At 45.9% G+C, this 17,432-nt stretch overlaps 1 protein-coding gene, 1 long non-coding RNA gene and 1 other non-coding gene across 6 annotated transcripts; 1 reads left to right on the top strand and 2 right to left on the bottom strand.

Annotated features, from left to right (window-relative positions):
- Positions 1-38: 38 nt before the first annotated feature.
- Positions 39-5,824, top strand: LOC117197751 (uncharacterized). Its single transcript, XR_004478601.2, has 2 exons — positions 39-206; positions 5,109-5,824. It is a non-coding gene; the product is annotated as an uncharacterized LOC117197751 (long non-coding RNA).
- Positions 5,825-9,036: 3,212 nt separating this feature from the next.
- ATP5MC1 (ATP synthase membrane subunit c locus 1) lies at positions 9,037-11,909 on the bottom strand. 4 transcript variants are annotated; one of them, XM_049702553.1, is made up of 5 exons: positions 11,790-11,909; positions 11,152-11,199; positions 10,151-10,228; positions 9,575-9,726; positions 9,037-9,254 (listed from the first exon to the last, which is right to left on the bottom strand). In XM_049702553.1, exons 2-5 carry the CDS (start codon positions 11,188-11,190, stop codon positions 9,140-9,142), a joined length of 384 nt encoding a protein of 127 aa, XP_049558510.1. In that variant the 5' UTR covers positions 11,191-11,199; positions 11,790-11,909; the 3' UTR covers positions 9,037-9,139. The 4 variants fall into 4 exon arrangements, with proteins under 4 accessions (XP_049558510.1, XP_004282704.1, XP_004282703.1 ...); XM_004282656.3 differs by having other exon boundaries at positions 9,575-9,753; positions 11,790-11,894; XM_004282655.3 differs by having other exon boundaries at positions 9,575-9,753; positions 11,720-11,842.
- Positions 11,910-13,640: 1,731 nt separating this feature from the next.
- Positions 13,641-13,923, bottom strand: LOC117197766 (small nucleolar RNA U89). Its single transcript, XR_004478626.1, has one exon. It is a non-coding gene; the product is annotated as a small nucleolar RNA U89 (small nucleolar RNA).
- Between the last annotated feature and the right edge of the window lie 3,509 nt (positions 13,924-17,432).

Genomic DNA, 17,432 nt, shown 5'->3' with positions numbered 1-17,432 from the left:
GGGGGTCGGAGCTCGCCGGCCAAGCGAGGGTACTGGGCCTGCGCGGGTACCGCGCTTTGCGGGAGGAAGTTCTGAGGCGGGTACGGACTTCTAGGTGCAGTTGAGGACCCAATTCCAAGGAATATTTTAGTTTCAAGCGTTGAAAGGGGAGGAGAGGAGGACCATTTACCACATCTAGGAAAGCGACCCTCTGACGTGCCCAAGGGGTAGGACTGGGGATCCAGCTTCCTTGTGGGGAGGTGCTGAGTAGAGGAGTTGACCCGCTTAGGGCCCTTCCTGTCCTAAAGTCTCTGTGATTTATCCTTCCTGCACCCTCACCCACGGAGGGCAGGCTGCCATTGCCCCCTGCCTGCAACAGGACCAAGAGGAAGGAAGGAAGGAATCAGGAACTACGAGTGAAAAACTACCTCGTTTTAGAGTTTATTCGATATATATTTATGAAGGGCTTGCTAAATGCCAGGCACTTTTGCTAGGCGTTGCCATAGGGATAATAAAACAAACCTAGAGAAGCTTGGTAAAAAGAAGAAAATCAGGCCTCCTGACTCCAAGCTCAACATTTCTTTCCACAAGGCCTTGAATATGCAGGAATCAAGGGGCTGTGAGTTTAAATCCTGGGAGGATTCCTCAGGACTTTACTGAGATTAAGCTGAAAAAATACAAGCCATCAAAAAAACAAAAACAAGCCATCCAAAAAAAAAGCTTTCCCTTTTCTCCCTATCAAGAGTACAGGATCGGGACTTCCCTGGTGGTCCAGTGGTAAAGAATCCGCCTTACAATGCAGGGGACATGGGTTCGATCCCTGGTCGGGGAACTAAGATCCCACATGCCACAGGGCAACTAAGCCTGCGTGCCACAACTACTGAACTCGTGCACCTCAACTAGAGCCCCCGTGCCGCAAACTACAGGGCCCATGCGCTCTGGAGGCCGTACGCCACAGCTAGAGAGGGAAAACGCGCCGCCACAACTAGAGAGAAGCCCGCGTGCTGCAACGAAAGATCCCACATGCCTCAACACAGATCCCGCGTGCCGCAACTAGGACCCAACACAGCCAAAAATAAAAAAAGTAAATAAATAATAATTAAAAAAAAAAAAAGAGTACAGGATCATAATTTAACACTCCCAGCAAGACCTCGGGCAGCACTCAGTAACCAAGCATACTGATACTTCTGTAGCAAAGCATATGAATATTCATATTAATTTGGGTACACTTATGAATATTCATACAAAATCAGACGAATAGCCTCACTTTATTTTTTATTTTTAAACTTTTTTTATTTCTTTAATGTTGTATCTATTTATTTTTATTTTTGGCTGTATTGGGTCTTCGCCGCTGCTCGTGGGCTTTGTCTAGTCGCAGCGAGCGGGATCCACTCTTCGTTGCGGTGCGCGGGCTTCTCATTGCGGTGGCTTCTCTTGTTGCCGAGTGCAGGCTCTAGGCGCATGGGCTTCAGTAGTTGTGGCACAAGGGCTCAGTAGTTGTGGCACGTGGGCTCTAGAGCGCAGGCTCAGTAGGTTGTGGCTCACGGGCTTAGTTGCTCCGCAGCATGTGGGATCTTCCTGGAACAAGGCTCGAACCCGTGTCCCCTGCATTGGCAGGCGGATTCCCAACCACTGCGCCACCAGGGAAGCCCCTAGCCTCACTTTAGATTACGTTTTGCCGCCAAATTTGTTTCTTAAAAAAGAAGTCCTGTTTTCACAGCTTTATGAATTTTCCAGCCAGGGACTGTGGAGTTGAGTGATAATAGCCAGCATTTATTGAGAGCTAAAATACTGGATTTTTAGTTAACATTTATTGAGTGCCTAATAGGTGCCAAGCGCTTTTTTTTTTTTTAACACAAATGGATTTTTTTTTTAAATTTTTGGCTCCGTTGGGTCTTCGTTGCTGTGCGTGGGCTTTCTCCAGTTGCGGCGGGCGGGGGCTGCTCTTCGTTACGGTGCGCGGGCTTCTCATTGTGGTGGCTTCTCTTGTTGCGGAGTACGGGCTCTAGCCGCATGGCCTTCAGTAGTTGTGGTACACAGGCTCAGTAGTTGTGGCTCGCAGGCTCTACAGCGCAGGCTCAGTAGTTGTGGCACATGGGCTTAGTTGCTCCGTGGCACGTGGATCTTCCTGGACCAGGGCTTGAACCTGTGTCCCCTGCATTGGCAGGCGGATTCTTTTTTTATTATTATTTTTAAAATTTTATCTTATTTTTAAAATTATTTTTGGCTGTGCTGGGTCTTCGTTGCTGTGCACAGGTTTCTCTAGTTGCGGCCAGCAGGGGCCACTCTTTATTGTGGTACGCGGGCTTCTCATTACAGTGACTTCTCTTGTTGTGGAGCATGGGCTCTAGACGTGCGGGCTTCAGCAGTGGCAGCACACGGGCTCAGGAGTTGCAGCACGCGGGCCCTACAGCGCGTGGGCTTCAGTAGTTGTGGTGCAAGGGCCTAGCTAGTCCGCGGCATGTGGAATCCTCCTGGACCAGGGCTCGAACCCATGTCCCCTGCACTGGCAGGCAGATTTCCAACCACTGTGCCACCAGGGAAGTCCCTGGCAGATGGATTCTTAACCACTTAACCACTACACCACCAGGCAAGTCCCGTGCCAAGTGCTTTGTATGTCTTATTTATTCCTTTCAACAAACCTATGAAGTAAGTACTATTATTAGTCCATTCTGATAGATGGAAAAAGAGAGGATTACAGAGGTTCAGTCATTTACATGGGTCACAGTGAGAGCAAGCCAAATCTGTCTCCAGAAAAAACGTTTTGACCACTATGTGATACTGTCACAGCTTGGAACTTTCTCCCACACTTATCACATTGTACCTTGTACTAATTACAGTCCTTTGGTACCTGTTGCTTCCACCCCCTACTCCCTCCTGCTCCCCGTTCTTCGGACTCTAGATCGTGTATTATCTATGAATCCAGCATGGGGCCTGTCACAGCTTAGGTACTTAACATGAAGCAAAATGAATTGATACAATATTTTACACAGATTTCATGTTTTATTGGTATAGCGTTTTACCACTCTATAATAAAGATGCCTAAATATCTCTGAAAGGATATGTAAGAAACTGGTAACAGCGGTTGCCTCTTGACTGCAGACAAGATGGGGCAAAGGGCATATATATATATATACACACACACACACACAAACACACTTGTACCTTTTAAATGTTGTGCTGTACATCTATTGCCTATTCAAACTATATTATTTCATTCATTTTTTAAGGATTCTAGAATTTTTCTTGGGTATTATTTACTTAGTAAGATGGTCAAAAGTCATTGGGTAACCTCACGCAAAGAAAAACACTACTTCATAGCTTCTCCATGGCTACAGACTGCAGAGGCCCATAGGGGGCCCATGGGGTGAGAGGACTCCTCAATGGGTCCCTTACTTATTATTGGACCATTGTTTTCAGGTACAAGGTCCATTAGAGATGGGACAATGAACAGAAAACCACTTACCTCAGATCCAGAAAAAAGAGGTTCAACCTTTGATATGTACCACTCTGCAAATATCCTCTTTGAGCCTATTTCTGCATCCATAGAATGGTGATAATTACTACCTCTCAGGGTTTTTCTGAGGATTAAGTGTGGCATTTTTAGAAGTGTTTTGCAAAGTGGTAAGCACTGTCCAAATAATTGGCACCTCACTTGCCCATGTGCCTTCTCTCCTCTGGGCCTGTGCTCATATTTTCTCTACCTGGAATACGCTTTCCCTTTATTAGGGAAAATCCTAATTATTTAAAGTCTCTAAGCTTCTATTCTTCATCAGTAATATTGATAAAAAAATAGTAGCTATAAAGAAGAGATAATGTGATGATGAACGTGCACAATACCTGGCCAAAGTAAGTGTTCGATAATAATAATTATTATTATTATCTTAAATTTTACTTATTTATTTTTGGCTGCATTGGGTGGCTTCTCTTGTTGTGGAGCATGGGCTCTGGGTGTGTGGGCTCAGTAGTTGTGGCACATGGGCTTAGTTGCTCCATGGCATGTGGGATCTTCCTGGACCAGGGCTCGAACCTGTGTCCGCTGCACTGGCAGGTGGATTCTTAACCACTGTGCCACCAGGGAAGTCCTGGAAGTCCTGTGTTCAATAATTATTAACTCTTTAAAAAAATTATTTATTTTTGGTTGCATTGGGTCTTTGTTGCTGTGCACGGTCTTTCTCTAGTTGAGTGGGAGCTACTCTTTGTTGCCGTGCTCAGGCTTCTCGTTGCGATGGCTCCTCTTGTTGTGGAGCATGGGTTCTAGGCGCGCAGGCCTCAGTAGTTGTGGGACACGGGCTCATTAGTTGTGGCGCATGGGCTTAGTTGCTCCGAGGCATGTGGGATCCTCCCGGACCAGGGATCAAATCTGTGTTCCCTGCGTTGGCAGGCGGATTCTTAACCACTGCACCACCAGGGAAGTCCCAATAACTATTAACTCTTATTATTCTTACCTTCAAGCCTGGCTGTAATATTACTTTCTCTGCCAAGCCTTAACACCCCCAGGCATATTATTATTATTAGTCATTTTTAATTACTCCGTCCTCTGAAGTAATTCATACCTTTATTATAGCACGGACTGCTTTTTAAAAAATAATAAATTTATTTATTTATTTTTGGCTGCATTGGGTCTTCATTGCTGGTGCGGGCTTTCTCTAGTTGTGGTGAGCGGGGGCTACTCTTCGTTGCAATGCGCGGGCTTCTCATTGCGGAGGCTTCTCTTGTTGCGGTGCACGGGCTCTAGGTGTGCAGGCTTCAGTAGTTGTGGCACGCAGGCTCAGCAGTTGTGGCTCACGGGCTTAGTTGCTCCGCGGCATGTGGGATCTTCCCGGACCAGGGCTCGAACCCGTGTCCTCTGCCTTGGCAGGCCGATTCTTAACCACTGTGCCACCGGGGAAGCCCTGCTTTTTATTTTAGTAGTTTGGTTACTCATCTGTCTAGCTACTACATATGACGTCCTCTAGGGCAGTAAGCATGGAGCACCTATCTTGTATCTCCAGGACCTGACATTCAGTGAGTATTGCAGAAATGGTAAACACAATGGAAGTGTTTGGTAGCCAGGTGCCCTTCCCCTGGCCACGGATCTTTAAGATTTCACCTCCTCTTCCTCAGAAATGCCCATTTTCTTTCCAAAGGGCTGGCCAAGCTTGTACAAAGAATCTTCAACTCAAGGTCTAAAGGGCTGCAGCTGCTTGAAGGACCAGCTCACCAACTCCCAAGGGAACTCCAGAAGGCCTCTAAACTGGGAAAGGAAGGACCAGGGAGAGGCTAGCAGAACTTTGTGAATTGGCATTGCTTAGTCCAGTGCTCACTGACTTTTTCAAGGCAACACCTGGCTGCTTTTCCCTGGCAGCTTGGCCAGAGCGCAAGAGTGTGCCTTCTGAAGCCACTCCCATGGCCTCTGGGGATGGATGACACAACCAAGCTGTGTTCCGACAGGAAACTGGATCCAAGCCTCTCTCTCCTCCCCAGCACACTGGACTGCATTGAGCCATCTCTCAGTGCGGCAAAGTTTGGTAGCACCTTGCTCATGGCAACCTGGCAAGCACTCTCCCCCAGGACAGAGACCAGCAAGTATCCTGATGTTCAGGTCACTGCTGTGCTTCAACCTTCTAAATAGATACATCGTGAAGATCCTTCTCCTCTTCCCCAAGGTCTTGTGTCCCACTGCTCTCTGGGGCAGTCCTTCCCCTCCAGGGCCTAGCCTTTTGTCTTGGGCTCAGTGCCAGGAATAGATGAAGAGTTCCCACCCAGGTCACAAATTGGGGGCTAAAAGGAAAAATCAGAACTTGGACTGGGTGTTGGAGGCTTCTGATTATAAGTAATAGCTATATTAAAATTTTTAATAATACACGTATTATGTGTTATCTCATTACGTACTCAATACATCTTTATATTACATATAATTAATACTGTACATGTATATTAAAAATACTGTACATGTATACATTACATATATTATCATTATTTGCATACATTTACCTGTATTATCTTACTTCGTTGTCGCAATCACTATGAATTGTTCTCATCCCCATTTTACAGATGGGGAAATCAAGGCTCAAGAGAGATAATTAACTTCATAGTTAGGAAATGGCAGGGCTGAGATTTGCACTCCCCTCTAACTCCCAAGTTTATGGTCTTTGCCACCTTGCTGAACTCTTAAGGCAGTGGTTACTCAGTGTTTTTTTGGTCATTACCCCTCTCCCAAGAACAGTGCACCTCTGTATGTACTCACAAATATTTTGCGGTAAGCAAAATGGTCCCATCCATGGGCCATAGAGCTTAGATAAAGAATCTCAATGGTAATGGACTAATTGCCTGCTTGCGGGTGGGAGCACATTCTCTCTTTTTTTTTCCTAGTATTTCTTTATTTGGCTGCTCCTAGTTGCGGCACCTGGGATCTTTTAGTTGCAGCATGCGGGACCTAGTTCCCTGACCAGGGATGGAACCTGGGCCCCCTGCATTGGGAGTGCGGAGTCTTAGCCACTGGACCACCAGGGAAGTCCCGCACATTCTCTCTTGACTCTAGAGTTCCATGGGCCCACTAACCACATTCCCAACCCCGCTGATTTGGATTTGAAAGCCCAGCAATTCCAAAGCTGTTTGGAACCCATGATGAAGGGAAATTCTTACCAGCCCCTTGGGAAAAAAATAAGTTCCTGGAGCTTCACAGGAAGGAAAAGGTAACCATCTTCCCTGGGGGCTGCCCCTGGATTACCACCAAAGGGTAGTGACCTGGCAAGGATGCCAGCCTGACATCCCAAAAGGTTACTGCATTCCATTTGCATAACAGCATTACCAGTTAATCCATTGCTCCCTTGGTGATACCTCAGCTGCCACTTCAACCTCAGTCTGATTCCTTCTCTTTGGCCCTAAGATTCCTGGGCTCTGCTTCAGGTTCTATCACTGGGTTGCTGTGGACAATCTTGAGAGTTACTTTAGGTGAACAGACTAAGAGGACAAGTAGCAGGTTACAGTAGACCAACGGTTCTCAACCGGGAGTGATTTTGCCCCAGAACTAGGAGACATTTGTCAATCGTACATTTGGCAATTGGTTGTCACAACTGGGGGAGGGGAGGTTGCCACTGGCATCTAGTGGGTAGAGAATAGGGATGTTGCTAAACATTATCAGACAATGATTTATCTGGCCGGGAATGTGCCAAGGGTGAGCGATCCTGTGGAATAAGACCATGATTGTTGAATGTTAGGTGGTCTCGGATTGAAATCGTTGCCCTGCTGTACGACCTTGAGCATGTCACTGAATCTTGGATGAGTCAGCAGTCATTAGAACACAGGTTCTGGAGTTTGAATCCCAGCTTTACTAACCAGCTGTATGACCTTCACAGGATTCCTCACCTCTCTGAATCTCCCTCATTTTCCTTACCTATAAAATGACTTATTTCATAGGGAGGTTGAAGTTCTTCATTGAAAATGCTTACCACCATGCCTGACATACAAGTGCTCAAATGTTAGCTCATGTTATTACAACCAACACTAGCCTCCTTGCTTTTCCTCTTCTATAGCACATAGCTTCTGTACCCACGTATTCAATAATTTATGGCATTGTTCAGTATTGTTTCCACTCTTTGATTTTTCAGCATTCCCCAAGACTCCTAGGAGGATGCTTAACACCTAAATAACTGCACGCCTATCTTTATTTATTTATTTTTGGCTGCATTGGGTCTTCATTGCTGCACACGGGCTTTCTCTAGTTGTGGCAAGTGGGGGTTACTCTGTTGTAGTGCGTAAGCTCCCCATTGTGGTGGCGGAGCACAGGCTCTAGGTGCGCGGGCTTCAGTAGTTGCAGCATGCGGGCTCAGTAGTTGTTGCTCGCGGGCTCTAGAGCGCAGGCTCAGTAGTTGTGGTGCACGGGCTTAGCGGCTCCGTGGCACGTGGAATCTTCCCGGACCAGGGCTTGCACCGGTGTCCCTTGCATTGGCAGGCGGATTCTTAACCACTACGCCAACAGGGAAGTCCCATAACTGTCTTTAAATTGCATTAAATTGAATCCATTCTTATTGACTCACATTTTTTGGTGTTTTAACTCTACTAGCTGCCCTTCAGCTGGAAGGTGTTAACAATTATTAGGAATTTTATTTTGGTTTCACTAGTTGGGACTTTTGCAATAAGTTGAATTATCGGGTTTTCAAAAAATGGGTCCCATATTTGAGATAGACCATGCCTACTAGCACCCCTGAGTTCATTCTGTGGATATATCAGCTTAGCTTTCTCTTACCTGGGTTATCAGTCCCACGTCAGGCCAAGTGGGGGGCACCTGCTGGCCACAGACTGAGAGCACAGGATGATACCATGAGGAGCTCTCTAAGCAATTCATTTGTTGGTTCACTACCCCGCACCCCCCAAACACCCTTTTCATCCCTAGCAAAGCTAAGATTGTAAATTCTCCAAGAACACAGACCATGTCCCTCATCTGCTTTATTCAAGAACATTTAGGCACTCTAAGAAAGGAAATGAAACTTACAGGTGGAGCTAAGTGCAGGCAGATGGAGGCCCACCTCCAACTCTAACGTGCTATACAACTTCTTTGGGACGAAGTTTCCCTATCTGTGCCACCTTAATTGTGTGGCCAAAATGAAAATAGATGGCACAGCACAGCAGGTAAAGATTTAGGCTGGTCCGAGGTGGGGAGGGGGGAATCTCCAATTCTGCCACTTTCCAGCTCTGTGATGATGGACAAGTTATTTTGCTTCCCTAAGCCTCAGTTCCCTCATTTGCAGAACAGGTATAATAACTGCACTTACAATTCATAGTGTTGCTGAGATAAAAAATGCAAAACACTTGGTAAAGAGCTTGGTGCAAATTAAGCCCCTCAAAAATGTTACATATTATTACAGTAAATTTGAAGGGAAAAAAGCACCAATTATCATTAGACAAATCCGTGTTCCCTCCTGTGGGAGATGTTATTACAGCCATGTCAGTGCTACTTCTCAGCCCTGAGAAGTTCCTAATCACCAATGGTTCCTGACCCAATCCCATTTCCTTGTCCCACCTTTCTATGAAGGTCCTCCCCAAGGGCAAAGGACAGAGGTGCAGGCATATGAGTTTAGAGAAACATTGTGTTTAATGGTAAAGCTTAGCACACTCTAGCACCGGGCATGGCCTGGAGTTGAAGCAGCAGGGGTGGATAGGTGACCTTCATGGAGCCTCACATGGCAAAGAGGATGAGGAAGGCGACCATCAAACAGAAGAGCCCCATAGCCTCAGACAGGGCAAAGCCCAGAATGGCATAGGAGAAGAGCTGCTGCTTCAGAGACGGGTTCCTGCCGGGGACAGAGACAGGGAAAGGAAGGGGTGAGGGTATGGGTCATGGGTGGTGGTGGAGGACTCAAGTAGGTTAGGTGAATGGATAGTGCTGAAACTGGGAGAGGGCCTAGCTTGCATATATCCTGGGGATTGGACAGGCAAGCAGAGTACCAACATGGTAAGTTTAAGTGAGCCAGACTGGAAACTTATATTTAAATTCTGAGAAAACAGGAGGTAGATGAAATCAACACAAAGCTAGAAGGATCTCTTGCTGAGGCTTCCTCCAAATAAGATGGAATTTATAGTAGAAGACGCTCTAGGCCACCCCACAACTTACCTGGCATAGCCAATGATCAAACTGCCAAACACTGTTCCAATGCCGGCCCCTGAACCAGCCACACCAACTGTGGCAGCCCCAGCACCAATAAACTTGGCCGCTGTGTCAATGTCCCGGGAGACAACACTGGTCTGGAACTCCCGCCTGGCCACCTGGAGTGGGACACTGCTGTAGGAAGGCTAGAAGGAGGGGGAGAGAGAGGGAAGTAGAGAAGGAAAGAGCGGAAGAAGGGAGATAGTGAGGCTCAAGGACAGGTGGCTGACTCCACCCCTCACCCCACCCACCTGAGCTCGGAAATTGTTGGCAAGCTCTTAGCAAGTACAGAACGCTCAGACTGCAGAGCATGCTTGGAATTAGTCTTAGGGTCCGTTTCCAGACAGGACTAGGGAAATTTCGTGGGGTTCATGATAAACCCAATTTCACTTTTGCAAGTTTCTCACCTACAATGCTCACCTTGAGGTACTTAGAACTATTAAAGCACCACAGACTCTCCTCCCACTTTGGCCTAAAGGCAACTGAACAAACTTAAAGGAACTTAGTCTGGGGAAATTCTTAAGAAGGCCCAATCTCCTTTACCTGTTCAGATGGGATCTCTGGCCTACTCAGGAAGGAGGCAGACACAGGCCTGCTCAGACCCCTGGTACAAGAGCAGATCTATAAAATCAGAAAGACACATTTCTCCAAATCAGGCAAGAAATCAAAACAAAACAAAAAATCCCCCTAACTGCTGAGCTTCAGTCAAAAATGACTACAAATATTATAAATAAAACAAGTCCAAGGTATTTCAAGGTCAATTAATGTGTTACTGCTGCTACCAGATATGCCCACACCAGAGACAGCTGTCCTGAGACCCTGGTGTAGTCAGCAGTGGCAACCCTTCCATTTAAAACTGGGTAACAAAGTTCACTTCTATGAGCACAGCCCTTAATCAATATCCCAGAGTGGAAAAAAACAAAACCAAAAACCCACACTAACATCAAACCAAGTACAGGAAGGGTTTGTACCCAGACCACCAAAGGAATCAGAAGGGGAAAATCTTATTTTGCTAAAACTGTAGTCACTGTTATACACCCTGAATGGAGTGAGCCAGTAAGCCTGGTGAGGCTCCTGAAACAGTCACCTAAGCAGAGACTCCTGTAACAAGGCTTTCTTGAACTATTTCAAGAAATATAACGTAGCAGTTGTGAAACCTGGTCGAACATTAGAATCACCTGGGGCGTTATAAAAAAAATACAGATGCATGGATTCCACTCCCATAGGGTGCAGCCTGGGCATCAGGAGTTTTAAAAGCTCCCCAGATGATTCCATTGTACAGCCAATGTTGAAAATCACTGTTTCAATGGGCTAACTATGGCCAAGTCAGACTGGGGGTAAAGGTCAGATCCAGACTCTGACCACATTGCAAAGCCAAGATAGCTTGGTTTACAGGCTTAAATAATCAGGGGTTAACTGCATCCATCCTACTGCTTCGCTAAAGGGGCAACATCATCAGAATGCCAAGCTCCTCTCAGTTCATTCATTAAACACTCATGGTTCCCACAGCTGGCGCTACAGAGCACCCGGGAGCCGCAGCTTACCAGAGCAGGAGGAATGAGTAGTGCCCTGGTGGTCTGCATTTTTTCGGTCTGCAGAGGGGAAAAAAAAAAAAAAAAAATCCACTGACAGCCTGGTTGTTTGCTTACAGTCGCGACCTTCGGTCGTCCCCTTCACCCCGCCCGTCCTCCCTGGACCACGGTCTTCCTCGAACCATGCCCCAGCTGAGGAGGCCATTAGAGGTCAGAGGAACAGCGCAAATACCCTCTCCACCACTTTCAGCGCGACAGGTCTGCAAAGGAAGGTCACGGAGATCGGAAGTAAAGGAAGGAGGCCCGAGCCCCAGCCGGGAAATGATACCCAAAGAGGATGATCTGCCGGGAAGACTGGGGAGGCAGAAACTAGGTAGGTGCCGTTCAGGGTCCTGCCCATTTCACACAGCAGTCCACGGCCCGCCTCAGCCGGGACAGTAAATTGCTCATTACCGTTGGTAACTAACATTAATTGTTAAGGTTACAGACGGCCATTGCCTTTCCCGGCCCTAGGGGCAAATGCCCCACCACACAACCCAGCCACATCCCTGCCGATAGCTGGTTTTCGGCCCCAGGTCACCTGCACTCCCACTGCCCTGCTGCCCCTTCTCGGAACACAGCGCTCGCCCGGCTCAAGGTGACTGACTCACCTCCGGGCTTTAGCTCTAGGACTCAGCGCTCAGCTCCCCGGCCCACGTGTCCGGGGGTACCCCCACTCTCATTGGCCGCAATCCCCCCACGCCCTCATTGGTTAACATCCTCGAGTCCTCCTTTCTTATTGGTCTTCCGCAGCTTCTTCCTCTCTCTCCACAGGAGCTTCGTGGCAGTTCCCGCCTCCGTGCGGGTAAAGGCGGGGTTTTCCTCCGAGATCTCGCTTCCGATTGGCCGATCCCTGAAGGGCTCGATCACAGAGTCGGCTTGACTCAGAGGTTCTATAACCTCCCGCACAAAATGGCGGCCAAGGTGGAAAGCAGCAGAAAAAGGCGTGGGAGAGATGACCGGTCGCCTTACACAGAGAGACACATGACCTTGGACCTTAGCCTTCATTCGAGCGCTCGGGCCCTGAGGCGCGTTGCATGTTGGGATTTGTAGTCGGGTCAGAGGCCCTAAGGGCGGCTGAGATCCCGCGAGACGTTTCTCCCCAGGCTGGGAGAGCCAATGCCTTTGCAGCAACTCCCGCCCTAGTGTTTTGTGGGAGTCTTGCTTCCGCCAAGAGGCGTAAAGGCTACCTGCCTCCATGTAAGTTCTCTAATGGGTGAGCGCAACTTTGTGGGCTTGTGCCAGTGTTGAGCAGTCATGAGCTAGCAACCAGTAGTTTGTTTGCTTGTTTTTTTTAAGTATTTTTGTATTGTTAAAAACAACATTCCAAGGACAAAACGCGTAACACCCTGATAAACAAGCAAAGGATGGGAAACAGGCAGAAGAAATATAAATTGAAGGGAAGAATCTTAAACTAAACTATAAAAAGAAATAGAAGTTTAAACGCAACTTTTCTCACTAAATCAAAAAGCAGAGTTCTTTTTACTAATGTGAGCCAGGCACTTCTGTACTGCTGGTGAGAAGTATGAATTAGAACTTTTCTTGAAAGTGATTTGGTAATGTTTGTTGAAAGGTTTTGAATGGTCCACCCTCTTTGACTCAGAAATTCTCGAGGAATTGAGAGCCTTTAAACTCTCTATCCTCTTTGACCCAGGAATATCACTCATAGAAATCGGTCTTGAAGAAAAAAATCAGAAATGCAAAGATTCCCTTCAAAGGATGTACATTGCAGAATTTGTTGAAATTGGAAACAAGTAAATGGTAAACGTTAAGCAAATTGTGATATTTTCACTTGATGAAATAAGCAGACACTGTAAATTTCCTTCCTTCCTCCCCTTCTTTTTTTTTTTCAGCTTAAGTAATAAAAATTTATTAATTCCTGGGATGGTGGTTGTGGCTTCCCAACCTCAAGAGAGGAACAACCAACACTAGGAAATCATTGAGAAATCACACAGTCCCAACACCCCTGGCCAACATAGGGAGGAAAGTCATTCCCCTGAAAATGGGTCAGTTCTCATTATTCCAAGAAGTGTTGGGAGGACAGATGCTGAGGGGACCATCACATGTTGCTGGGGGCAGGGTGGGCGTGTGCTGGACCACGAACTGGCTCCTGAAAAACCAGGGGAGAAACAGATCCACTTCTTCTCTGGGGGCCGAGTTCTGGGTCACCAGGCTCATTTCTTACCCTTGATGAGGTTGTCACTTCCCTGGGTGTAGGGAAGTGACCTACACTTCATGTTGTAGGTTCAGCACAAGGCTGTCAGCAGTGAGATAGATACGATTCTGTGATGTGGCGATTGTCTTGGAGATGTTCTGTGCTGCCCAGATCTTGTGCAGTTTTGATGTAGCCTGGGTTCCTGCTCAGTGCTTCTCTGAGGTGAGCACGGTGGGTTCAACAAGACCAAGTCTCAATCCCTGACCCCCACCCTTACTACCCCCCTCTCCCCAGCCATCCTCTGGGCTCTCAGATCCAAGGTTGCATTAAGGTGGCTCGTGCTTAGCCCTACTTTGGTCCCTACCTGTGAACCCTCCCTGTGGGCAGCTGCCAGGAACAGGAGGCAGCATCAGAAATTGAGGCAAGGCCTGTAAAACCATGTTTCTGGTTTTATGTTTTATACTGAGAAAATTTTCATGATGTAAGACAAATTTTGAAGATTTAAATGCAGAGCTGTATGGCATTGTGAAAAAAATGGAAAAATTAAAAAAATAAAACAATAGTTAATTCAGTATGGTATAATAAGGTTGATTTATATTTTTATGAGTATGTATTAGTTTTTTTTTTTTTTTTTTTGGTTGTGTTGGGTCTTCGTTGCTGGGCAGGCAGGCTTTCTCTAGTTGCAGTGAGTGGGGGCTACTCTTTGTTGCAGTGCACAGGCTTCTCATTGTGGTGGCTTGGCTTCTCGTTGCAGAGCACAGGCTCTAGGTGTGTGAGTGTCAGTAGTTGCAGCACGTGGGCTCAGTAGTTGTGGCTCGCGGGCTCTAGAGCACAGGCTCAGTAGTTGTGGCACACTGGCTTAGTTGCTCAGTGGCATGTGGGGTCTTCCAAACCAGGAACCAAACCTGTGTCCCCTGCATTGGCAGGCGGATTCCTTTTTTTTTTTTTTTAATCTGACTTCAGCCAGATGTACTTTTATTTATTTAAAAAATTTTTAAAAAATTAATTACTTTATTTTTGATTGCATTGGGTCTTTATTGCTGCACGCATGCTTTCTCTAGTTGTGGTGAGCAGGGGCTACTCTTTGTTGTGGTGCACAGGCTTCTCATTGTGGTGGCTTGGCTTGTTGCGGAGCATGGGTTCTAGGCGTGCGGGATTCAGTAGTTGTGGCTCACAGGCTCTAGAGCGCAGGCTCAGTAGTTGTGGTGCTTGGGCTTAGTTGCTCTGTGGCATGTAGGATCTTCCCGGACCAGGGCTCGAACCCCTGTCCCCTGCATTGGCAGGCGGTTTCTTAACCACTGCGCCACCAGGGAAGTCCCTGTATAAGATTTATAATAGCAATATATTAACAATTATGCTAATCTGGAAAGTCTGAACTTTGGACTCTTAGAAAAAATATTTTAAGATTGAGATTTAAGGTATCCTGCAAGAATGGTACAATGGAAAGAATGTGGAGTTTTGAAATCACACAGACTTGAGTTCCTATCATGGCTCTATCATATAACTAGGTATGTCTGTCTCCGAGCAGATTACCACATCTCTTTTGGCTTTAGTGTAGTAAGCTACCATTTACCATACGGCAAGCATTGGATTAGGTGGATTCACCTGTTATATGATTTAAGCTTGACAACAGCCTTTTTTTTTTTTTTTTTTTTTTGCGGTACGCGGGCCTCTCACTGTTGTGGCTTCTCCCGTTGCGCAGCACGGGCTCCGGACGCGCAGGCTCAGCGGCCATGGCTCACGGACCCAGCCGCTCCGCGGCATGTGGGATTTTCCCGGACAGGGGCACGAACCCGTGTCCCCTGCATCGGCAGGCGGAGTCTCAACCACTGCGCCACCAGGGAAGCCCGACAACAGCCTTTTAAGTGGATATTATTATCCCTATTTTACAGATTACCCCCATGTTACAGAGCATCTTTTTTCCAGTTTGGAATATTTGGTAAGAGGTAAAGTCAGTATGTGGACCCAGGTCGGTCTGGGTCCAAAGTGCTTAACTATCAGCTCTTGAGTCTCCCTAAAACTGGGGAAGCTGTAAAACAGGGTTAATACTACTTACCTTATAGAAATATGAGGTAAAATAAATGCCAGGCCTAGGTTGGTGTTTGGTGAATAGTCCCTGGCTGTTACTACTCTAGGACAAGTTATATTTTCGTGTGGAAATCCCTAACTTTGTCTACGTGTTTTAATTTTTTTTTCATATCCAGATTTGTCACATAGCTCTACTCATAGCTTAACTTCAACATTGCCAAGTTTATCCTGTGACCTGCTGGAAATCAGGTATTTCAGTGCCATGTTTAGGACATGAATTTTGGAGTTCAATAAGCAGGATTCAAATCCTGGCAATGCCACTTACTGCTGTGTGATTTGGGGCAAGGCTCTTAACCTCTCTAGTGCTCTGTCATCATCTATAAAAAGGAGATACCCCTTTTTCAACAGAATTGTTATGAGTAAATGAGATAGTACATGTAGAGGTGCTCCTTTAATTATTGAAGTAAAAAGTACTGGTAAACCAGGAGAGGCTGTGGGAAGTGGAAGGAGGTTAGGAAACCTCAAACCCAGACCTGACATCTTGGGGGTTGTACTAGCTGGCTTGGAGGAGGCCCAAAAACTTCTGTGGGAACTCTGAGAGGATTCCTGAGTAGGCAAAAAAGCTTTTTTCTTATGGTTACAAAATGATTTATTAGAGATATATTTTCTTATTGAGGTATAGTTGACTTATGTTGTGTTAGTTTCAGGTGTACAGCACAGTGATTTGGTTATATATATATATATATTTGTTCTTTTTCAATTTGTTCTTTTTCTTTCTCCTATAGATTATTACAAAATATTGGGTATAGTTCCCTGTGCTATACAGTAGGTCCTTGTTGGTTATCTATTTTGGTGTGTATATGTTAATCCCAAACTCCTAGTTTATCCCTCCTCCCTACTTTACCCTTTGGTAACCATAAGTTTGTTTTCTATCTGTGGGTCTCTTTATGCTTTGTAAATAAGTTCATTTGTATGGCAAAAAAGCTTTTGATAAAGGTGGCAAAGGGCAAACTTGTGGATAATAATACCAGCAGGTCCCTCTTTCCAAAGGCATTTCTGACTCCTCAAATCTGCCTCTTCCACCCAGAGTCTTATCTCAGATCGTTCACTTTTCCTCTTCCTTTTCACTCTTCCTTTAGGAATTCAGTTTCACTCTTCCTTTAGGAATTCAGTTCAACAAACATTTTTGATCACTTGACAGCTCCAAGCAGTGCACTTGGTTCTGGGGGAACACAGGTGAATAGAACCAGTTTCCACACTAAGGAAACTTAGTTAACAAGAAAATAAATAGGCAAATAAATACTAAGAACTAGTATCTTAAGGAGCACTACAAGAAAACTTCCTGCAAAGTACAGAGAAGGGAGGTGGAGAGAACCAAGGAAGAACTTTTTGGAAAAAAAAATTCTGGGCTGAGATTTGAGGATAAACATATGTTAGCTAGATATATCAAGGGAGAGAGTGAGAATGGATGAAGATATTCCAGGCAGAGTGAATGAGATGTAGAAACCCAGGAGAGTTGGTGTGGCCAATTTTAGACCAATCAGTCATGACCATGGGACAGCAGAAATATGACTGCTATACTCCATTTCTGGCAATATGGCCAGACTAAGTATTCTGAAAATCCTCCTGCCACAACACCTAAAAATGCTACATAAATATAGCACACATATTTTAAAACGCATAGCCTTGTTTCTGACAGCTAAAATAAAATGTATTCTATATTATATCCAAATTACCAATTTCCCACAGTCTGAAAATAATATCTCCTCTGCCAAATGACCCAGGTGGTGATGATATATTCTGTAACAACAATAGTAACAAATATAAAGGGAGGTTTTTTTTGGGGTGGGGGGAGCTTTTGGCATAGATGATTCATGGTGATAAATCCTAGCTTTTAAATGCATAGCTGAGCTCACAAGAAAGTAACGAGAGTCCCTAAGGACCCAAAAGAAAGAGAGAACATAAAATTAGAGCAGTAAACATGTAATATTAAACTGAAGCTGCCATGACTGGGAATATAGTGGGATAGGGAAAGGGGTATCAGTCGCAGCAATTAAGTGGCTTGGCTCTT

The sequence above is a fragment of the Orcinus orca genome, chromosome 19 (genome assembly GCF_937001465.1).
Source record: "Orcinus orca chromosome 19, mOrcOrc1.1, whole genome shotgun sequence".
Taxonomy (NCBI): domain Eukaryota; kingdom Metazoa; phylum Chordata; class Mammalia; order Artiodactyla; family Delphinidae; genus Orcinus; species Orcinus orca.
This window is presented reverse-complemented; position numbering and strand designations above follow the sequence as displayed.